Source organism: Quercus lobata, chromosome 4 (genome assembly GCF_001633185.2).
Source record: "Quercus lobata isolate SW786 chromosome 4, ValleyOak3.0 Primary Assembly, whole genome shotgun sequence".
Classification (NCBI taxonomy): domain Eukaryota; kingdom Viridiplantae; phylum Streptophyta; class Magnoliopsida; order Fagales; family Fagaceae; genus Quercus; species Quercus lobata.
The window spans coordinates 52,396,789-52,421,289 of NC_044907.1; the positions used below are offsets into that span (position 1 = coordinate 52,396,789).

Below are 24,501 nucleotides of genomic sequence, written 5' to 3' on the forward strand. Positions count from 1 at the left end.
GATGGTCCTACCAATCCTCTTTTGACATGGTTTGCTGTCCTTAGCACCAGTTGACCTTTTGTAAATACTCTTTCCTCTATGGTTTTGCCATAAGCCTCAGTCATCTTCTGCCTGTATCTGTAACTGCATTCTTAGGTTTCTTCCCTTCTTTCATCTAGTCCCTCTAAATCCTAGCACCTTTCTGCCATGAAGACCTCCTTCTCCCTTTCCTTTCTTTGCATCTACATGACCCTTAAGGAGGATATCATTGATTCTGCTAGGCTGACGGCTTCCTTCCTTATACTAAGGAGAAAAGAGAAAATCTTGTGGCAGATTTCGGCGAACTTTGATAAGCCCATACCCTGTTGCTGGGTGTGTTACCCAGACTTTGTTGTATTATTGGCTCATCTTGTTGATAATTTTAATGAGGGTTTTGTTCGTTGCTTTTGCTTGCTCGTTTCCCTGTGGGTAATATGGTGATGACTGGTGATGCTTTACTTGATAAAACTCTAACATTTTTCTAGATGCTTTACTTGATAAAACTTTAACATTTTTCTAACTTCCTTGTTCACGAATGGTGTGCCATTGTCACTTATAATTCTATAGGGTACTTCAAAACACACGATTATATTCTCCTTGATGAAGTTTGCTACAGCTCCTCTGGTGGCCTTGCGAAGTGGTATGACCTCTGTCCACTTGGTAAAATACTTTATAGCCACCAGGATCAAGATATTCCTATCAGAAGGCGGGTTAATTGGTCCCACCAAATTGAGTCCCCACATGTGGAAGGGCCATGGGGTAACCATGCTTTGCAAGTTCTACGTGGGTGTGGATCAAATTGGCTTATACTTGGCAGCCGTGACACTTCTTCACAAATTCTGCTGCGTACTTCTTCATAGTGGGCCAGTAGTAGCCCATTTGCAAGATGCATCAATACAGCTTCTTCCTCCCTTGGTGTTCTTTGCACTTACCTGAATGTACTTCCTTCAGCATTTCCCTGGCCTCTTCCAGCCCTAGATATCGTAGTGGGTCTCTGTCATACCATTTCTTGAGCAAGATTCCTTTGTGTAGGAAGTAACGGGTCACCAATTTTCTAAGCTTGTACCTCTCTTCATGCTTTTGCGGTAAGATTCCTTATGCCAAGTATCCCACAAACGGACTCATCCAATCTTCCATGGTTTGTTTAAATTATGTACTTATTTACTCAATTAATAAAATCCTTTATCTTAAAATAATTGGTATCCTATACTTATACTTCATGTTTTTGAGAAAATACCTATACTTAAAAAAAATAAATTAAAAAATCCATGTCTTAGCCTATGTCATATGTTTTTAATATCTTTTTTTTTTAAATATATATATAAATAAAGAAATAGGCATTATTACCCAAAAAAAATTGTAAAATTAATTATTTGAATTGGTATCTAGTAATTTTATTTAAATCGTATTTTGTGACCACAATTTCAAAATTTAAAACAAAACAGACTTAATGATGAAAATTTAAAAAAAAAAAAAAAAAAAAATCTATTTTAACAAAATTTTAAGTGAAATCGTGCTTTCAAAACGAGATTTCAATATTTAATAGTATAATGTATTTTAAACACACTAAAAAAACCATATACGCCAATTTTGTCCCCTCCGTCTAAACCGAGGAAGAAGTTTCATTAAAAAAAAAAAAACGAGAGTAGCAGAGTCAAGACCATCGACTGCGCCGATTTACTTCCCAACGACTCTATTCGTTTCTCCCAAATTGATATCCAAAAAATTGGATTTCGAAATGGCTAATAGTAATAGTAATAGTAATAATAAGAAGAAGAACAAGCCTCTCAGTCTCAGATTTTGTTCTCTGTTGGTTTTGATAATTTCAATTCTATTATTATCTTCTTCTACAGCCTTTGCCAAATCTCGTCGCCCTATCTCAGTAAGCAATTCTCAAATCCAATCCTCTTTTTTTTCTCTTTATTTTATTTTTATTTAAAATTGCAAACACAACAGGATGCTGAGACGAGGCAAAAGAAGAACGAGTGCTATGCTGATATTGAGAGGTAGCAATTGATCACTTTCAATTCATTCAAAAATATACCGTGTAATTAATTAATTGAGACTTTTTATTAGTTTCTGAGTTTTTGCGTTTTATAATTTAAAACTAGCGGAATGTGGGGTTGGCAATGCAAGTCTTCAGTGGTTGATAAGGAGAATTGTGCTTTGAAATGCCTTTCTCCATCTTGTTATGAGCTCGTCTACGGTAGCGATCCGGTGAGATAAAACTCCTCTTTTAATTGGAAATTGAATTATTGGGGTCTTTTTTTTTTTTTTTGGCGTATTTGGGGTTGAAAATGATGATAGTGTTTTATTGTAGCTTGAGGAAGGAGAGAAAGATCTCATTAGAAGCCAAGAATTCAAGTACTGTATGCACAAGTAAGTTTAATGTTTTTATTTATTTTGGGTATTATTGTTATAAGAGTATATAAGGCTTATTAGTTGAGTTGAGATATGTTTAATTATACATAGCTGAATTGGATGCTAAATGTTTCAATCATGCAACTTTTTGATAGATAATCATGCAATGTAATGAAAGAATTTTGTTATGGTTTGATGATAAAGAGCAATCATCAGAAGTTGAAACTCAAAAAATAAAAATAAAAAATAAAAAACAACACATATCCGATTATCTATTTTACTTATAAAAAAAAGAAAAAAAAATTTAGTCATCTGTTGGTGCAATCCGAAAGATTATAGTGTTCTGCTCTCTTATAAGGAGACCCATTGATCTCAGCAGCTATAACGAAAGGAAGATAATAATTAACTGTTGATAGAATTGCTTTCTGGCCTAAGATACAGCCACACTACTACTGAAAGATACGATTACTCAGCCTTTCATGACAGAAGACAAGACCAGGCAATTCTTGAAAAATTAGGATACAACTCGATGGGGATTCAGCAACTAAATATTATATATCTTTAGGTTTTTATGTTTATTATAAATAACAACTATCAAAATATTTAAAAACATATAAAAAATTGCAGGAAAATTTTAAAAATAAAAATCCTATTAACACTCCTAATTTCTAAGAACACAGAAAATAAACGACATTAATACTCTTTCAGAAATAAAAGAGATATTAGATTTCCTAGACTTGAAGTCTTTGACTCATTTATTACTTAGATGGGAGACATTGATTTCATTTAGTTCTTTTCTGATTGATTCTTGACTGCTATCTCAATTCAACCAACAATTGCAGTACTAGCTGCATCATCTGTACATTCTTGCATTCAAATTTTTGTTTGTATGGTGGTTGAAGGTTGGTTCTTAGATTCTAACTCCCCTACCCTCTCCGTCTGTTGGGTTATCTTTTGTTGGGAAATGTGGAAAGCTATAACCTTTGAGATCCTAAAAGTGTTTAGGCTTATTCGGGTTCCTCCTTTTTAGTTTCCCTTCCACTTTCCCTCCTGAAGCTGTCACCTTGATATGTAGCTTCATTTCTGCGGGTGGAATAAACTAATCAAGTTATGTTAGTGTTTCGGTGAGAATTTGTCCAGGAAATAGAAGTATATCGTCCTAACAAAATTTTCAAATTTACAAAATGTAGTTAAATAAATACATGAGTGGATATGATGAAATAGGGTTACGTTAAAAACTATTAATATTATTGAATTGTTGATTCATGGACACTTTGATTTGGGCTGAAACAAAACATGGTTTGAGGACTTACCCAGATGGTTGGTTCAGGATTGGACAGTGGTTCATTGAGAAATTTGAAGGGAAGTGTTTGGTGACTCCTTTGAGAGAGGTAAACCCATAAGTACCATAGGAGGAAAAAATGATTTTTGGAACTTCTTTGTTGAAAAAGGGGAATGTGGTATGAGATTTGTGGGTGTTAAGTGTTAACTCAGCCAATGGTGGTTTGTGACTCTAACTTGGGGTTTTGTGGGGATTTAATTGTAAAAATTTTTTTTTGGTGCTGGACCGAACTTGAGTGGTCTTTCAACTTATCTGTCTGGTAGCTTAGGCATGTATTTAGCTATAAAAAAATTAATTACCAAAAGAAGATGGTTTGAGTTAAATTTAGTAAATTGACAGGGGAAGGTTAATAACTTGAGGCACTCAGAGAGTCAACAGGCCTTGATTTAACATTTCATATGATCTTGGTTTGAATAATGTAATATCATAGCCTTTTATTTGTTGGATCAATAGATATAAGAGAGGTGTAAACCATGGCTTTAATTAGGGGAGTGCTGAATTATAAAAAAGTCACACTTATTGAGGTGTTAGAAGGTCACCAACCTAGCTGAGCAACGCAGAACAGAAACTGCAGTGGCTTCTGAACGAACTTGTGCAGTTTGTTTTATAAAAAAGTTAGTACTAATTAGGCTTCTGGATAAATTCTTGAAGGTTTCTTGGATCGGATTTTATGTTTAATGACTTAGGGATAGTTGAGTTGTTTATTTATTTATTTTATTATTTTACAGATTGAATCTTGAAAGTATTTAATGGTTGATTTCTGTAAAAATAATGAATTTGTTGGGAAATAATAAAAGATGAACCTTAGATAGTCACGGCTAGGTTTCCTAAACAATCACACTAACAAAGGAGAAACCAATCACACCTTAAAGATTGAGAAAAGCTGTTTTAATTTTATTTAATTTTAATCTGAAGCACCAACCATTACCTGTGTATCCATCCCAAGGCCACCAAGAACGCTAGATTTCCCCTTTCTAAGCATTTTTTTTCCTCAATTAAACCTATTTTATGATACACCAATTGCAGTCAGAAGCACTAACCACCTGTAGCATTTCAAGCAAACTAGAATTTCTTTATGATTCTTGATCCTTCCTTTTACTAGTCTTCTCAGCTGGGATCATAAATGGGTTGTCTCTTCTTCAATAATCTTTTCTATAAGCAGAACTACAGTGAGCAGTCTAAATTTCGACTCTTTTTTCTTCCAATCGTGTTCATGTACCGAAGCCCTAAAAAAATATCAAAAGTCTTGTACTTAAATCACTATATCAGTGAGAAAGTGCTCCACAATGGGTTGTGGTCTCAAAATGGAGCTTTTTTTGTCTTTCTGCTTTAAGATATTGGAGAAGGTCTTTTAGGACTGTTCCCCTATGTTTGCACCCCCTGACTCATACTCAAAGAGATCTCATGCGTTTCATTTGTGGCCATCATTAAGTTGGGTCCGAACTCCCTGTGATTATAGAATTGCCTGCAGAAGCCCCCTTCCTTTGACTATCTCTCTCTGAAACAAGAAGGCTTTCTGCATCGTCAGTTTGGCTGATTAGACAGTCATAAGAAACATTGACATAAAGGAAGAGTTAGTTATAAGCCTTTATTAAAGCCTTCCTTTCATCTGTCTTTTCAATAATGAATGAAAGGAATTTCTAATTCACTTTATTGACATATTCGCTCGTTTGAATCGATGTAAATTCTCACTGCTTGTCTCAGTATTGAATTAATAATGATAATCTTTTTACATTAATCACTGTTGATCCAAATGGATAGTTAAAATATACAAGGCATTGAATAGATATAGGACTTAAAGCTTAGCAAAATTCATACAAATCAGAGTCTTGAAATTAAAGACCTTTGGAGTGTGACTCTTGACCTTTCAAAACTCAAGGCATAGAGCTCCGCAATCATAACATCTGCGATGACAATGTCATCACTGAGTACTGCATATTAATGAAAGTGCTCATCAGGATCTGTTTGTTCAGCTGCATATCACACCAAAATTTGGTGTGATCAAGAGAAGAGTATGTAGTTTTGCTGCCAAAGACTACGCTAAAATGGGGTTACACTAAAGGCATGATAAGGGTATATCTGAACAAACATGTAGAAGAAATTTACCACCAGTAAATAGCTCTAACAAGTCAAGAGGAAATTTATAACATGCTGTATGGAACTACAGAGAAAATGATGTGTGATCTTGCCAAATTCAAGAATTCTGAGATCCAAGGTTTTTGGTCTGGGTGTGAGCTTTCAATGGATCTTGTACATGAGCATGAATATGTGATTGGTATCAGTGTATGAAAATTACTATATACAAGTATAAGTTGCAATATCATCTTGTTAGATTGGTGTTTGAGGCTAATGGCAAATTGGTGAACGTATCATAAGCAGATTGCATACACAGGATTTCCAAAAAAGTTGTTTAAAGTACCTACAAACATCTAATGCCTTCTAATAGCAATATCTAGATTTATCATTGTCAAGCACAAAGCGCAAAGACCCTTCGCTTGAAGGAACCAAAGGCATGACAGATTGACAGGAAATATACAGCAAACACATCATGGGGCAGCATTGAAGTTTTATAGGTCAAACTGCATACTGAGTAACCCCTTCCTGAATTTTATATGTATTTGACCACACACAAAGCCAAACTACAGAATCTTTTCTATAAATCCCATAATCTGAATTTGATATATTTCTTTATGGATTTGGAAGTAATAAATCAGAATTACTGATTACACAATTCGACTAAAAGATCTAACAAAGAAACCAAGAATTCAAATAAAAACTTAAAAAGAAAAAAAAAATTCACAAAGGTTGAAAGTGAAACCAATGTAGGAGCACCCTCAAAAAGAATAAAATTTACAAACATTTGGGAGCTTTGGTCTATGGCTTCTCTTTATTTGGTCTCTCAAGATATGCCTTACCCAGTGAAAGAACTCCTAGCTTGTTGGAAGAGTGGCCTCAAGGGTCATCAAAGTGTGGATGTACGGAACGCTATTCCTCTGTCTTATGTGGTACATTTGAAAGGAATGTTTTTTTAAGGCTTTTGAAGGGATTGAATCCCCTGTGCTTCAATTGAAGTTCTATTTTCTTAGATTGCTTTTTGATTGGTTGAAGAGCATAGGGGCTGTTAATTGTTCCATCTTTTTTGGAGTTCCTTGATCTTTGTAGTTTTGGGTGTTAACTTTTGTGGTGCTCTTGTATACTTCCCTTGTACTGGAGCTTTGCCCTCTTTCTCTTTTGATAAAAGGTAGAACCTAGTGCATAAAACTTTTACTTATGTGGGTTCTGGATAGGTGATTGGTAGACTACCTTATCCTCATTTAAAAATAAAAATAAAAACTTGGAGAGGTTGTTTTTGAACTCGAATCCACAATGTGTTTTAATAGTTGATTTGCAGTGGTAAAGATAGTTGTGCAGGATGGCACCAACCTTGAAAACTGGAGCATTGGATCCATCCCTACATTAATACAGTCGGTTTAGGAAAAAGAACCCAAAAAAGCCATTCTGTTGTTGCATGGATGAATAAGTGAGGTTCCCTAATATGCCTTGATTCTGCCCAGTTATACTTGGATTAGCTTTTTAGCTTATTTGCTTATACATAACTTTTTGAAACCTCATTTTTTCCAAGTTTTTTTTTTTTTTTTTTTTTTTTTTTTTTTTTTTTTTCAACAAATAAGCAAACAAGCTTTCAGCAAAAACCTAATTTAAATGCACTTCTTGTTTTCTATTTTCTTGTGTCAGTCTTTTGAAACCTCATTCTCACAGAATGCTGGATCTTGTTTGTCAGAGAGGTACATCTGGTAATTTGGATAACATGAACGTAGAGCTGAGTTAAATCTGGTTTTGAGGGAAGGGTGCTTTGTGATTGGGCTGAGTGGGTATTGCTGATTTTTGGTTTTGAGGCAAGGGTAGGATTTGGTTGGTTTATTTGGCTGAATGGTTGAGTTGGTTTGAAGATTAGTTGATTATTGTGGTGCAATAGCTGATTCTGGCCATTTTCTGGGCACTGGGATGGGGTGGCACAGGGAAAGGAGTTAACGGAAATGGGCACATATGGGAATTGAGCAAAAGGGGGGGTAGTGGGTGAGGGTAGAGGTGTGGATAAGGATGGGGGATTCGTGTTGGAAATTGTTGACATGGTATCTGGTGAAATGGTATCAATGCTAATGGCGGTGGTGATAGGAGTGGTGGGAAAGCTGGTGGTGGTAAGGCGTTGATAGTGGGATTAGAGGGCTGGGGATGGGGGATTAGACAACCTTCCTACAAAGAGACCTCTCCTTCAAATCTAATATTCCGTCACCATAGAGCCTTTTTTTTTAATCAGTAAATTATTTGGTTTAAGGATTGTTGGATTTTTCTTAGCCATTGGAATTCGCTATTAGATATAAAAAATATAAATAAAAATAAAAGAAGAAAAGAATATTTGTATGGGACCCATATAGAACTGATACCATCCTTACAAGACTTTAATCTCAGAGCAGGACTCTTTGATATGTTTTTTATGCATCTGCTGTGTTCCTTTTCTTCACAAATGAACAAAACTTATGTAGGTCATATCTTTCTGGTTGGTTTGTCTTGCTTTTCCATTACTTCTTAGAAGTCAGTTTAGTAACAGCATACATAATCTCCTACTTAGTTACCAATTGATCTCATGTATGTTCATATTATTGCAGGCTATCAATGGGAGAGAGTCTTGAGGGCATCAAGGGTTCCTTTGACTATTAAAGTTACGTTAATCGGCAGCATTCTGACATGGTGCATATTCTCTGCCCCTGCCCCTACCCTACCATTGCTCCCCCCTCCCTTAAAAAGATCCCCAAGAAAAAGAAAAAGAAAAATTGTAACTAAATATTTAAGCATTTAAGTTTATTTTGGTCGCTCTATTTATGACAATTGACATTTATAGCGTTTTATGGTGATTTTTAACTTATGGCACATTTGATACACTGTAATGATTATTATATGGGTGTCAATTCGGGTTAGCGTGTCAGGTTTGTGTCGTGTCGAGGTAAGAATATTCAACTAAATGGCTCAACCCGAACCCGACCTATTTAATAATCTTATCATGATCCTTCAACCCTAACTCGACCTGTTAATAAGGCGGGTTGACTTGACCCAACCTATTTGACACGCTTACTAAACGAGTCGTGTTGGGTTAACACGAATGTAACACAATCCATTTTAACATGCATAATATTAAATATAACATCCATCTAGAAATAATTTTTTTTACATTCCAAAAAATAGTGCATACTCTTCAACTCTTCAATCCACATTCAAAATAATATAGTTCAACAAAAATATAATATTTATTTAGAAATAAATTCTTTACACTCCAAAAGAAGTGCATGCACTTTAACCTAAATTCAAAAGAACAAAGTTTAACAAAAATAAAATAACATAGTTCAATAAAAGTATAATATCCTTGGAACTCGCCAAATACCAAGTATCAATATTGAAAGAATTTGAGCAAATAGTAGACTAATCCTAACTATGATCACAATTATCATTCATAGATTTTTTGTTGATGTCCAAATTCATAACATCTTTCACAAGCTGATCCAATTTCATTTGTGCAAGTTCTATGTCCCTCCACCCCCCCAAAAAAAAAGAAAAGGTATTAGTAGTTCTAGTGTCTGTAAAGTTTCAATTTTCAATTATATTCCTTGTAAATTTTTGTAATTACTCACTTTTCTTTTTAAATTTAAAATATATGTTGAATATAAAAGGTTTTTGACAAATCTAAAATAAAATAAATATTTATTTGTTATATGAGTTAAATACGAGTTGTGTTAAGTGGGTCATTTCAGGTTAGCACAAATAAATTGGCGTGTCAAACGTGTCTATTGTAGGTTACGCGGGTTGACCCACTTATGACACGTTTCTTATCGTGTCGCTTTCGGGTTGACCCGTTTATGACCTAAATCTATTAAGGCCCAACCCTAACCCGAAAAAACACATGTCGGGTTCGTGTCGTGTTCGCGAGTTGGGTCAAACATTGACACCCCTAGATTATTACATGAGAATAGGAATAAGTATTGTAAGAAATACATTAAGTTGTAATGTAATAAGTATTATTATTTATTAGTTTGGTGATCATTTAGGAATAGAATTTTGAATATGCATCTACAATTTAGTAGAGTATAAAAAGAATGTGTAATTAAATCATTTTTAAATCAAATTTCCTAAAATACACTAATTTTAGGGTATTCAAAATAGAGCTAATAATTAATAAGAAAATTTTATTTTCTTTCCTTTTAAAGATGTGGCAACTAATGGTTTTTTAGGAATTTTTTTTTTAAAGTTATTACATAAAATAAAGGAATAGATATTCAGTACTTTTAATAAGGAATAGTTATTCCTCATTTTAAAGAATAACTATTCATAAATGATAACTATTCATTGTAATAAAAATATAATCAAACAACCTAATAGTTATGTCATATGAATATCTATTACATTACAGTGTTTATTACAGTTTACCAAACGTACTCTTATTGATTTCATGCTTAAAAAAAAAGTTGGGGCAAGCAAAAAAAAGCCTCAACAATTTGGTTTTGTGAATGGGCCACAAGTATACCAGGTGTCAGGTGTGCTTTGTCGCCTTTGATAGTGTAGAGGAGCAAACTTTGTGTCATATCATATGTGAGACGTGAGATGTGCTGAAATTAAAGCGTCTTTAGAATGAAGGGATAAAGTTGGGTTTTACTTTAAAATTTGAGTAAAAATTGAGGGTAATTTTAGGAGAAGTGAACACTTTTCCTATGATAATATTTAGTTTCAGCCCATGCAATTCTTGCTTTTTGCAATTGTACTTCAACAGGTGCAATGCAAAAACGTGAGAAACCACATTTTAGAGACTAAAATATATATGCGTTTAAAATTTTTACCAATCACAATTTTGCTTTTTGGGTTGGCTAACGTGCTTTTTTTAGGCCCAACAAGCTAAACCAAGCGGGAACTTAGTGATACTTAAGACAAATTATTGTAATAATAATAATAAGAAGAAGAAGAAGAAGAAGAAGGTGAAACCAGAAGTATAAAATTTCCTTACATATCAAACATCCACTTTTATAAGTGCTAGTTAAATACTCAGTTTTCTTAATTAGTATTTTTTGCCAGTTTTTATCAAACTCTTTACTTTTTAAAAAGTTAAACCAAAATCACCCTACATTCAAATGTGTAAAGCATATGAAATTATGATCATTATTGTCTGTTGAAGAACACCTATTTAATTTCTATTGTACATCTAAAGGCAAAATAAATAAATAATATTAAAAAAAATATATCAAAAATAAATCCAATTTTAAGTTTTTAACCCCTAAACAGTGAAACAAATTAAAAGACAAATTTTCCTTAAAAAAATTAAAAAATTAAAAGACAACCGAATTTGTAACACAGACCAAATATAACTTCCCAAAAACGTTTTACACCTTTCTCAGTTTCTTTTTCCTAGCCCACAGAAATTGCTTTCGGCTTGACCAATATTTACACCTCACTAAACCACCCAAAATTTGAAAAACGTTTTCTAGAAAATGTTTTTTGTCAAAAGAAATGCGGCTTAGTGCTGCCTTTGTTGTGGAGCGGAGATAGTAACCCTAGAGCACTTTTTTTTTTTCCTTTGTCATATGTCAATCATTGTATGTCTAACTCTATTTAGAGCCTTTAAAATTTCGATACAGGATTTCTGAATCAATTCCTGGTTGGGTTACAATAATTGTTTTCCCTGCTCTTAGGATTTGATAAAAAAAACAGGATTTCATAACGCTTGCCACTACCACTCTTGAGACTTGACAATCTATGGATTGAATTATTGGTTTTTAAACTTTTTATTCACGATAATGATAATGTGATTTCTACGTTACAAATAGTTGAAAACGTGGAACAAAAAAAAAAAAAGAGATTTTTGGTAAATATTTTTAGAATTTGATTAACAATGGTCTTAGGGCATTTATTAATAGATTATTTTATGAAAACTTTGATATCACATTTATTATTTTATAAGAAATATAAAACACAGCTAACAAATTGATTACCTTTTTCTTTTCTCTTAAAAAGTTTTTAAAAATATTTTTTTAACCAATGTTCTTAAGCATGGTTAACAATAACATTTTCCCATATTTTTATCTTTACAAACACAAGATAAGGGCATTTTCCTAACACATCAGTAAACTGTCTTTGCAGGATAATTCTGTCACCATATTGATTTTATTTTATTTTTTTATTTTTACTAAACTCACCGCACTGGTTTGAATGATAGAAAACATTTGTTATTATTATCGTGTATAGTTTTTTTTTTTTTTTTTCCTTGAGAAATGTGTAAGAAGAAGTTGTGTGGTCCATATTTGAAACTTTTTCATTAATTACAATTGCAAAGATGACCGAAAGTTATCAACAATCATTTAAGGGGTTAATTTACGGCAAGGGGTAGTGCTCCGTTATGGACAATGAGTCAGCACATCAAGAGAGTTGATCAAGACAGTTTTTTTTCTTTTTTTTTTTGGGTAGAAAACCCAATTCCACATATAATATTTTACCTCTCTCTATAGAAAATCTTGTTTTAAATAATTAAATCTTCAAACGATTTGATTAAAGGTTCATTGGCATCATCAACCTGCATAGAGGACGATGTTTCGGGCTAATTCTTGTACAGTGATTGAATGAATGACTGTTGCAAGTGGCTGAAAGTATGATGGCAGCAACTATAGAGAAAATTCTGGGTTTCTCAATTTTAAAGCTATGAATAAATATATTGCTGGAATAGTATCTTTTATTTATTTTTATTTTTTTTAAAGATAATTTCAAACTATGATGTTTGATCCTAGCAGTGATAATTCTTTATTATCAATGTAAAACACCAATCAATTTTTAATGTAGGCGGGGATTGAACTCCAGATCTCTTATTCAACCATCAAAGTATATACTATTTGAGTTAACTAGAATCCACTAGGCATATCAAACACAATTGAAGAATAAATAATATGAAGTAGAATTCAATTAATGGCTTAGCATTAGTAGGCTTTCATAAAGAAGAAGAAGAAGAAGGACAAGCTTTCTTTTGAGTGAATAGATCAAAAGCGTCTTATTAAAAGCTAAATAAAATAAGTTGATTATTATTATTATTTTTTATTTTGCTAAAAGTACTATAAGGGAAAAAAAAAAAAAGCCCTAATGTTACCATTGCAAGAGACTATAATGTTATTGTTTCCTATCATGGTTTTTTAGTAGAGTTGTGGTGTACTTTTATATTAGATAGTGGCGGAGCCAGGAATTTATTTTTAGGAGGCCATATATATATATATATATATATATATATATTGTGTGTATTAAATTAATCTAAAATAGTAATGTACAATTAAGGGAGTCAATTTCGTATCAGAAGATGGGTTCCAGTTAGCTCAACTGGTAAAGTCTCTGATGGCTGTATAAGAGATCTGGGGTTCAATCCCCGCCTACACCAAAAACTGATTGGTGTCTTGGTCTGATGATAAAGAGCTATCATCAAGAGCGGACGCCATAGGTTGAAACTCTCTCAAAAAAAAAAAAAAAAAAATTTCGTACCAGAAGCTGTTTTGGTTTAGCTAAAGGAACGATATGTTTCAGTATCGGTTAATATTGATGTACCATTTCAAAATTACCACTACACACACACACACACACACACACACACACACATATATATATATATATATATTCAATTCAAAAATCATAATAAATTATTAAGAGTTTTTAAAAATATAAACCCATCAATACTTTTTTTAATGTGAATAAACCCTTAATTACTTCCTCATACTATCTGTGGGGCCCGGCCCAGAAATAATGGGCTATTCCTAATTCAGGCCCGTCCGAGGAGCGTCCTGTCCGAAGAGAAACCACGTATGAAGTATTACTCAATCCCAATAAACGCCAAGGAAACCTGTCCGAGGAGAAACTCCTCCTCGGACATCACGAAGCCCAGACGAGGAACTCTCCCCAGCCACTTCAGTTCATCCTCCCAACATATAAAATGAATAAAATCCAAAATATCCCATGGAGAGCTACCACCACATTAATTGCGCCACAACCACCCTCTTGGCCGCATTAATGAGGAAATGACCCCTGAACAGTACCGCCTTGGCCTCTGCAACTCACATGGGGAGAGATGAAGGCGTCTGATGGGACAGCCACTCAAGTAAGTGCTTAGATAGTCAACAAGTGTAGGGTTGAGATGAGAGAAGGGAACTATATAATGTAGTGGAGTCCCTTAGAGAGGAGGAACGAAAAATTCTGTATGAGGAACTAAAGAAATAAACTTATACGTGAGAAATTCATTCTGGTGTTTTTATTTTCTGCAACAATGCTGTCCATGTATCAGACCGAATAGACTCACTGAGACCAAGTTCTTTGACCCATCCTCTACAAATATTTATTGTGGGTTGCGCTTTGGGCCAGGGCCTGATCAATCGAATTTGGGCCAGGAAAATCGTGCAACTACAATTGGCGCCGTCTGTGGGGAGAACTAGAGCATCAGCTAGCACAACGGTCAAGCATGGCAGAACTAGGTCCGCACCAGGAGAATCCTCACCAGGCTAACTCCCAACAGACACAACCCGCCGAGTCCCAGAGGCAAAATAACCCCGTCAACCCAGGCCACAGGGGAAATCGTGAGGGAAGTGTGCATACTATCCGGACAAGCCAGAGTCACACTCAGATAGGTAGTCACGTGTCCCAGAAGCGAAATAGTCACCAGGCCATGCAGCGAGAGATAGATGATCTGAAGAGGAAGCTACGACGAGCACAGCGAAGGCGATCTCCTTCAGACTCAGACAAGTCCTCTAATGCGGAGGATGTGAGTTACCGACGGAGGTCAAGGACCCCCCCAAGTGAAACCTTTACCTACGAAAAGGAACCACGCCCTGTGCGGAAGTATGAGAACACATCTAGTAAGGGTTCGAGAAACGACGCCATGAAGAGGGCGTTGGATCAGGTTTCAAGGTCCCCCTTCACGTATAGAATTGAAGGGGCTGAGTTGCCTCGACGGTTCAACCAACCAGCATTCGCCATCTATAGCGGTCGATCAGACCCGGTAGAGCATGTGAATCAATTTAACCAGAAGATGGCGATCTACTCGCAAAATGAGGCCCTTATGTGTAAAATCTTCCCGTCCAGCTTGGGATCAATGGCAATGAGGTGGTTCAATGGCCTGAAGACAAATTCCATAAGCTCTTACAAGCAGCTCACTCGGGATTTCTGCTCTCGCTTTATCACCAACACCAGAGTCCCCAGGCCCCTCGGTTCGCTACTGTCCTTGTCCATGCACGAGGGAGAGACTCTGAAAGCGTACTCCGATAGATACTGGAAAGTATATAATGACCTGGATGATAACCACGATGCTGTCGCTATCAGCACATTCAAAAGCGGCCTCCCCACCGAGCATGGCTTAAGGAAATCCTTCACTGGTAAACCGGTTGCCAACGTTGATCAGTTGAGGGATAGGATAGACAAGTACAAAAGAGTGGAGGAAGATCAGCTGCAAGGGAGGGGGAAGGAGAAGGTTATCCACCCCAAAGCAAATGATTTCAGGTCGGAACGGCACAATCATGGTCAGCCGAGGAGAGATTTTTCGCGACAGGCTGGGCAGAGTAACCCGCAAACAGTGAATGCCATATTCAGAGAGCCCGTACAACAGGTACTGGAGAAAGTAAGAGATGAACCCTATTTCAGGTGGCCGGGAAAGATGGCTGGAGAACCTTCCAAACGTAACCAAAACCTGTACTGCCACTATCATCAAGACCATGGGCACACTACTGAGGACTGCAGGAATCTGTGGAATCATCTGGATCAGTTGGTCCGAGAAGGAAAGTTACGTCACCTGCTGCACCCGTCGAGTGGCCATACCGGCCAAGCAACACAAGAGCCGCGAAAGGACGTGACCTTAAGACCACCCACCAGGACGATACATGTCATCTTCGCTGCACCAGGAAGAACGGGACCACCCATCCCCAGGGTGCTAGCTGTTGATCGGCTCCCCTCCGGGAGCAGGCAGAGGGAACACAAAAGGTCAAAAAAGGGAAGCTCTTTGATACTGGGGTTCTCGGATGAGGATAAGAGAGGAACTATTCAACCTCACGATGATGCCTTAGTGGTCACTCTGAGGATTGGGGGCTTTGACGTGAAAAGGGTGTTGGTAGATTCGGGAAGTACAGTAGAGATAATGTACCCTGATCTATACAAGGGGCTGAACCTGAAGCCAGAAGATTTGGCAGTTTATGACTCCTCCCTTCTTAGCTTCAAGGGAAGAATGGTTACGCCAAAAGGACAAATCCGACTACCCGTACAGACTGGGGCGGAGGTGGTGGAAGTGAATTTTATCGTCGTCGACGCTTACTCACCCTACACCGCGATAGTCGCCAGGCCATGGATCCATGCCCTGGAAGCCGTAACCTCCACACTTCATCAGAAGGTGAAATACCCATCCAAAGGATAAGTGGAAGAGATCCGAGGAGATCAGGCCGTATCCAGGCAGTGTATGGTGGCCGCCGTCTTACATCGGCCCCACGCCGAGGCCTCGGCCCCTGAAAGTTTATAGCAATCAGCCGCCTCGGCAGAGCAAGACGACGGACTGGCCGAGGAGATAGGGTGTGAAAGTTTAGATAAAATCGCTGTCAACAACGACCCGGAGAAGTTCTTTCTGGTCGGCTCGGAATTGCCCTCTCAAGAAAAGGAGGAACTGGTCGGATTTCTTAGAGAAAATGTCGACGTGTTCGCATGGGACGCCTACGACGCCCCGGGCGTCGATCCTAGCCTTATTTGTCACCACCTGAACGTCAACCCCTCTTCCACTCCGAAGAAGCAGCCACCCCGACGCCCTTCAAAGGAACATGCTAGTGCCGTAAAAGACGAAGTGGCAAAGCTAAAAAGAGCGGGGGCTATCAAAGAGGTCTTTTACCCAGAGTGGCTGGCAAACACTGTGGTGGTAAAGAAGAAGACAGGGAAATGGAGGGTCTGCGTAGACTTCACGGACCTGAACAAGGCGTGCCCAAAGGACCCATTCCCCCTACCCCGAATTGATCGATTGGTGGATGCAACCGTGGGGCACCCTCGAATGAGCTTCCTGGACGCCTTCCAAGGCTATCATCAGATACCCCTTGCGCTAGAGGACCAAGAGAAAACGGCTTTCATGACGCCCATCGGAAACTATCATTACAAGGTGATGCCGTTTGGGCTAAAGAACGCAGGCTCAACCTACCAAAGAATGATGACTCGGATGTTTGAACCACAATTGGGCAAGATCATTGAGGTTTATATAGATGATATGGTCGTCAAGACTAGAAGGGCGTCCGAGCACGTGAAGGACCTCGGAACAATCTTCACCATATTAAGGGAGCACCGGTTGCGGCTGAATGCCTCCAAATGTTCATTCGGGGTCGGGTCTGGGAAATTCCTAGGGTATATGGTCACCCACAGGGGAATAGAAGTAAGTCCCGATCAAATCAAAGCCATTAACAGCCTACAGGCTCCTCGGAATTCGAAGGAAGTACAGAAGCTCACTGGTATGATTGCGGCATTGAACCGGTTCATATCGAGATCGGCGGATCGATGTCGGCCTTTCTACCCCCTGATAAACAAGTGGAAAGAGTTTGCATGGTCGGAGGATTGCGTTCAGGCTTTCCAGCAACTTAAAGACTACCTGTCCCGACCACCCATCATGTCCAGCCCTGAGGCAGATGAGGTGCTGTTCGCCTACATCGCCGTAGCTCCCCACGCTGTAAGCCTGGTACTGATACGGGATGATAATGGGGTGCAGCGACCGGTGTACTATGTGAGCAAATCACTACATGAGGCCGAGGTGCGATACCTACCTTTAGAAAAGGCAATTCTGGCAATAGTGCATACAACCCGAAAACTTCCTCATTACTTTCGGGCGCACACGGTCATCGTTCTGACTCAGCTTCCCCTCCGAACAGTGCTTCGAAGCGCTGACTATATAGGAAGGATCGTCATGTGGAGTGCGCTCTTGGGAGCCTTTGATATAAAATATATGCCCAGATCCTCCATCAAAGGGCAGGTCCTCGCAGACTTGGTAGCGGAGTTTGCTGAGCCCTCCATAGAAACAATAACCGAGAAGAGGGACATGGATGGGAAGTCGGTTGGTGCGATTTCAACAGGGAGGAACACGCATTGGAAGGTCTACGTAGATGGCGCAGCCAACCAGAGAGGGTCAGGAGTTGGGATAGTTTTAATATCCCCGGACGGTGCCGCCATTGAAAAATCATTGAGGCTCGGATTCTCGGCTACGAACAATGAAGCCGAATACGAAGCCTTACTTCAAGGGATGACGATGGTTCAAAGGTTGGGCGGAAGAATAATAGAAGCGTTCTCGGACTCCAGACTGGTAGTCGGACAGGTGATGGGTGAGCTGGAAGCCCGAGATACTAGGATGCAAGAGTATCTGGGACAAGTCAAGCGGCTGCAGACGAATTTTGAGTCCTTAAATCTGACACACATTTCCAGGAGTGTCAACACCCATGCGGACTCGTTGGCCACTCTCGCCACGTCCTCGGCACATAATCTGCCGCGAGTGATCCTGGTTGAAGATCTAGCCCAGGCAAGTCCCATCAGTGGAGGCCCTGCCAGAGTCCATCAGATCAGAAAGAGTCATAGCTGGATGGATCCCATAAAGAACTTCCTTCAAAACGATGTCTTGCCGGAAGAAAAATTGGAAGCCGAGAAGATACGAAGGAATGCTCCTCGGTTTTGGCTGTCAGAGGACCACAAACTATATCGGCGCTCCTATTCTGGACCGTACCTACTCTGCGTACACCCAGAAGAATCCGAATCTCTGCTTGAGGAGTTACACGAGGGGATTTGTGGAAGTCATACCGGAGGGAGATCGCTGGCGCACAGGGCACTTACCCAGGGGTACTGGTGGCCGAACATGCAGAGAGAGGCCCAAGAATACGCTAATAAGTGCGATCAGTGCCAAAGATTCGCCCCGAATATCCACCAACCCGGAGGAGTTCTCAACCCCCTCTCGAGTCCATGGCCGTTCGCACAATGGGGCCTTGATCTAGTTGGACCCTTCTCCAAGGCCGCAGGGAACAAGCGATACATAATAATCGGAACGGACTACTTCACTAAATGGGTGGAGGCTGAACCCTTGGCCAACATTAGGGACGTGGACGCCCAAAAATTCATCTGGAAGAACATCATCACCCGCTTCGGGACCCCGCGTACACTCATTTCCGACAATGGTCTGCAGTTCGACAGTAAAAACTTTAGGGAGTATTGCCGCGAGTTTGGAATCATCAACCGATATTCCACCCCCGCCTACCCTCAGGGAAATGGACAGGTCGAAGCCGTGAACAAGGTCATAGTGAACGGACTGAAGAAGAGGTTGGATGAGGCAAAGGGGAGATGGGTAGAAGAACTCCCCCATGTCTTATGGACTTATCGGACGACGCCGCGACGATCGACCGGTGAAACCCCCTTCTCGATGACTTACGAGGTTGAGGCTGTGCTCCCGATTGAGAACAACTTTCCCACACTGAGGTCTAGGTCGTTTACCCCAAGCGATAACGACGAGTTATTGGAACGGAGTCTGGACCTAGCCGAAGAAAGAAGGGAGAAAGCGATGATTCACGTGGCCTATTATCACCAGAAGCTGAGACAAGGGTATGATGCTAACGTCAAACCACGGCCTCTGGGGCCAGGTGATCTCGTAATGAGGAAGATTCTTGGCAGCGCAAAGAACCCCTCTTGGGGCAAGTTGGGGCCCAATTGGGAGGGACCATACCGTGTCACATCCGTGGCCGAAATAGGCGCCTACTACCTAGAAGATTTAGATGAAAAAGCTGTACCTCGACCATGGAATGTAAATAACCTCAGAAGATATTATTATTAATGAGAATGGCTTAGCACACGTTTTCTTTCATGATTATCCGCTGCTTGCTGGGCTACTGACAACTATTCGTAGTTTTAAACAGAACCCAAGTCCTGCATGGCTCCTCGGACCACAGACTTGGGGGAAATTATTACTCATATAAGTTTTAAACAGAACCTAGTCCTGCATGGCTCCACGGACCACAGACTAAGGGGAAATTAATACTTAAGGCAACCATTCGTAGTTTTAAACAGAACCCAAGTCCTGCATGGCTCCTCGGACCACAGACTTGGGGGAAATTATTACTCATAAGTTTTAAACAGAACCTAGTCCTGCATGGCTCCACGGACCACAGACTAAGGGGAAATTAATACTTAAGGCAACTATTCATAGTTTTAAACAGAACCCAAGTCCTGCATGGCTCCTCGGACCACAGACTTGGGGGAAATTATTACTCATAAGTTTTAAACAGAACCTAGTCCTGCATGGCTCCACGGACCACAGACTAAGGGGAAATTAATACTTAAGGCAACTATTCATAGTTTTAAACAGAACCCAAGTCCTGCATGGCTCCTCGGACCACAGACTTGGGGGAAATTATTACTCATAAGTTTTAAACAGAACCTAGTCCTGCATGGCTCCACGGACCACAGACTAAGGGGAAATTAATACTTAAGGCAACTATTCATAGTTTTAAACAGAACCCAAGTCCTGCATGGCTCCTCGGACCACAGACTTGGGGGAAATTATTACTCATAAGTTTTAAACAGAACCTAGTCCTGCATGGCTCCACGGACCACAGACTAAGGGGAAATTAATACTAAGGCAAACTATTCATAGTTTTAAACAGAACCCAGTCCTGCACTCGGACCACAGACTTGGGAAATTATTACTCTAAGTTTTAAACAGAACCTAGTCCTGCATGGCTCCACGGACCACAGACTAAGGGAAATTAATACTCAAGGCAACTATTCATAGTTTTAAACAGAACCCAAGTCCTGCATGGCTCCTCGGACCACAGACTTGGGGGAAATTATTACTAATATAAGTTTTAAACAGAACCTAGTCCTGCATGGCTCCACGGACCACAGACTAAGGGGAAATTAATACTTAAGGCAACTATTCATAGTTTTAAACAGAACCCAAGTCCTGCATGGCTTCTCGGACCACAGACTTGGGGGAAATTATTACTCATATAAGTTTTAAACAGAACCTAGTCCTGCATGGCTCCACGGACCACAGACTTAGGGGAAATTAATACTTAAGACAACTATTCATAGCTTTAAACAGAACCTAAGTCCTGCATGGCTCCTTGGGCCACAGACTTGGGGGAAATTATTGCTTATGATAGATTGGGAGATCATTACTTAAAGGAAACCATTTTAATACGCGCGCGCAGTCTGGCACCATCGCAACCCTCAGATGCGCAGCCCAAATACCCATTTTATCTTGACCGTTTATCCGTATCTACATAGTTGCAAATGTTTAAAGAAGAGCGCTACTGACGTGCATCCATAGTAAGCAAAACGAACATTTTATATTAATATTCCAAGTACATTAGAAGGAGAGATCCTTACAAAAGAGCAGGAAAATAGGACGACTCTCGGTCAAAAAAGGAAAGAGTACAAAGATCAAAAGCCTAGAAGGCTAAGCCTCAGCAGGAGGATCTCCTTTCTGCTCGGGCTGAGGAGGCGGAACCTCGATGGTAGAGTCTACGATGGGATCATTCGCCATATCGGGCACAAGGACAGCATCAGGCGTCGCCAGATCCTGCTCAGAGGCAGCTTGGACACCATCAGGATGCGCTCGGATCTCTTTAGGATAGAAAATGCTCTCGGGCAGTCTCAGCGCCGAGTCAGCAGGAACTCCTGCAGCGTCGAGGGCACGAGACCATGAGATATCGCAATACTCCCGGCATACCTCGGGGATCTCCTCGGATAGCCTGGCCTCCGTCTCTTCGGCCCCGAGCTGGCGTGCAGCACTCTTCTCAGCCTCTGTGGCCTCTCGGATCAGTTGGGCCTCCTCTTTGACCCGTCGCAGCTCATCCTCGACCCTTTACAGAGCGGTCTTAAGATCCTGCACTGCCTGTTTCTCGGTGGCAAGGTTAAGCTGGGTCGAGAACAGCTCCTTGCGCTGGTCCTCCGCCTGGGCCTCAGCACTCTTCAAACCAGCCTCTGCAGACTTGCGCCGGTTCTCCGACTCCTTGAACTTGTCCATGAGTTCAGCGTAATCGTGCTGGAGGGACCCCAAGGTTTTCTCCACCTCCGCTCGCGCCTGGTTCTCGACCTCAGCTCGACTGCTGTTACCACGGCAAAATTCCTCAGCCACGAATACCTGCTAGGTAATCTACAAACGAAACAAGATTGCTGTAATCTAAGGTCAAATAAATTAATGAAACAGTAAAAGGATTACTTACCATCGCGAGATCCCTTTTAAGGGATAGGAAGATCTCGAGCTGAGAGAACCGCCTATAAGTCTCCATATCCCGAGGAAGGAGTAGGGGCTGCTCTAAGGCCTCGGCCACGTAGCCCGCCCGGCCTCGATTGTACTCTTGGATCGAAGCATTGTAGGGAATGGCCACCCCATCCAGCTCCAATCTGGGGCCCCATACACGCGGGGTAGCACGTACCTCCGCAAGAGTGTCCTCGTCTCGACTCTCCGAGGAGTTGCCCCTTCTGCTCCTTGGCGAGCGAGTGGTTTTTTGCTGCTTGGTCGGCTGGGCAACCACCTCGCCCTCCTCGGGAGTGTCGGCCGGCCTTTTCTTCTTTAAGTCCGGATTAACCTTAAGGCCAAGGTCTGAGGTGTCCGTAGGAGCCACAGGAGGGAGGGTCTTGCCCTGTGGTGGAGTTGGCGCCTTCGAGGACTGTCCTTTCGACAACCGGCCTTTCCCTCGGGAGGCCATCAGCTCCTTTAGAGTTTTTCCTTTTTCTGCCATGGGCTCTATCTCCTCGTCCGAAGTATCGTCCGAGCAGATAACGATGGAAGGAACACCAACTGCAGAATGTCGGTCCCGCTCTCCTTCGGGATCAGAAAATTCCACCAGGGGGGTTTGTTGAACTTCCTCTTCAAAATAAAACTCGTCTATCTCTGCCTCAAGGGAAAGACGAGATGATTCAGCTCCCTCTTCAGCCTGAGCAGCAGCACCAGGCTCGTTTGGCGGAGGTAACTGCTCTGCTAAGTAGGGATTCCTAACACCGGGCAGCACAACTGGTGGTAGATCGTGTTCAGTTAGGAACCCGTCCCTGGACACGTCGATCCTAGCCAACCTCGGACTGCCCGCCCTTATAGCGTGACCGATAGCCTGGAAAGAGCTGCTCAGAGGTTGATAGCCCAGAACCAGATGGGCCGCACGCAACTGTCCGTCCTCGGAAACGTAAATCTCCGATCTAAGAAGGTAGTTCAACGTTGGCACGTTCACAAAGTTTAGCCGAGGAGCGACGTGAACTTTATCTGCAAGCAATCAAGGAAAGCGGGGTTAGTTCACAAAGTTTTCCAATTACAAAGAAAGCAAGAAAAATAAACCCTCAATACTAAATCCTTCCCCAAAAAAGGATCGATCCTAAAAACGCCGCACCTGGGTTTCCTGCCCGAGTTGGACAATGAATACCGTCGAACCACTCCCCAGAGGCAATCAGGAAGTCATTCTTCACGGTCTTATTGGATATTGGGAGACAAGAGATCAACCTAACATCCTCGTTCCGGGATTTAAGATAATACCCCTCATCCCCGAGGCGGTGACATTCGTACAGATAGGCCATATCATGCCAAGTAAGGCCTAGATTCATCCGCTCGTCTAAGACATCTACACAGCCTAGTATCTTGAACATATTCGGGGCACATTGATACGGCGTCAACCTATGGTTGAACAAGTATTCTCTTGTGATCCTACGCATGGGAAGTGTCATCCCTCCCTCTATGAAAGCAATCATGGGGATAACGACTTCTCCCACACACCTATCTGTCAATATTCCTTCAAGAGGACAGTACCGTAGCCCAACCTCTGGGGGAATGTGATATTTAGCCCTAAAGGCCTCCATAGTGGCTGGGGTGTTTACTAACTTCTCAAATCTACCCATCTGGACTTAACCGGGGAACAAAAGTAAAGACTCAGAAAAAAAAAGTAGAGTTCGAGGAGGAAATTGAAACAGCAAGATGAACGAAATGTACTGGTACCTTCACAAAACGTTCAATGAGACGCCTGGGAATCTCTCGTGGACGAAACGCTTCACAAAAACGGCTACGATGGCGTAACGGACGCAAGTGTTCGTGTATCTCTGGGGTTCGATGGAGTTCTCTGGAAGCCTCTAAGGTTTATGAAATGCAGATAAAAGAAGAAACTAAACCCCTATGACGTCTTATATAGCCAGGAGGAGAGAGAAAAGGTCACTCCTACTTGAAAATACGAGAAAAAACGATAGCCGTTCGATCTACGCCACACCGTTGGATGAGGGAACATAACGCCTCCAGAAGTTAATGGCCGCGCCTCGTAAATTGCAGCACGTCAGAAGTAACGGTCCGCACGCGCGCCACACGCTCTCCTTATTTCCACCCTCTCCCAAACGTCAAAACCCCGTTTTTATCCTTGGACAGAGATAGAAACCGGAGTTTTGAGGGGCTATTGTGGGGCCCGGCCCAGAAATAATGGGCTATTCCTAATTCAGGCCCGTCCGAGGAGCGTCCTGTCCGAAGAGAAATCATGTATGAAGCATTACTCAATCCCAATAAACGCCAAGGAAACTTGTCCGAGGAGAAACTCCTCCTCGGACATCACGAAGCCCAGACGAGGAACTCTCCCCAGCCACTTCAGTTCATCCGCCCAACATATAAAATGAATAAAATCCAAAATATCCGATGGAGAGCTACCACCACATTAATTGCGCCCCAACCACCCTCTTGGCCGCATTAATGAGGAAATGACCCCTGA

General features: G+C 40.7%; 1 protein-coding gene across 1 annotated transcript; it reads left to right on the top strand.

Annotated features, from left to right (window-relative positions):
* Positions 1-1,619: 1,619 nt before the first annotated feature.
* On the top strand, positions 1,620-8,697 carry LOC115987077. Its single transcript, XM_031110527.1, has 5 exons — positions 1,620-1,900; positions 1,975-2,024; positions 2,130-2,235; positions 2,339-2,397; positions 8,389-8,697. The coding sequence occupies exons 1-5, from the start codon at positions 1,757-1,759 to the stop codon at positions 8,438-8,440; spliced, it is 411 nt and encodes a 136-aa protein (XP_030966387.1). The 5' UTR covers positions 1,620-1,756; the 3' UTR covers positions 8,441-8,697.
* Positions 8,698-24,501: the final 15,804 nt, after the last annotated feature.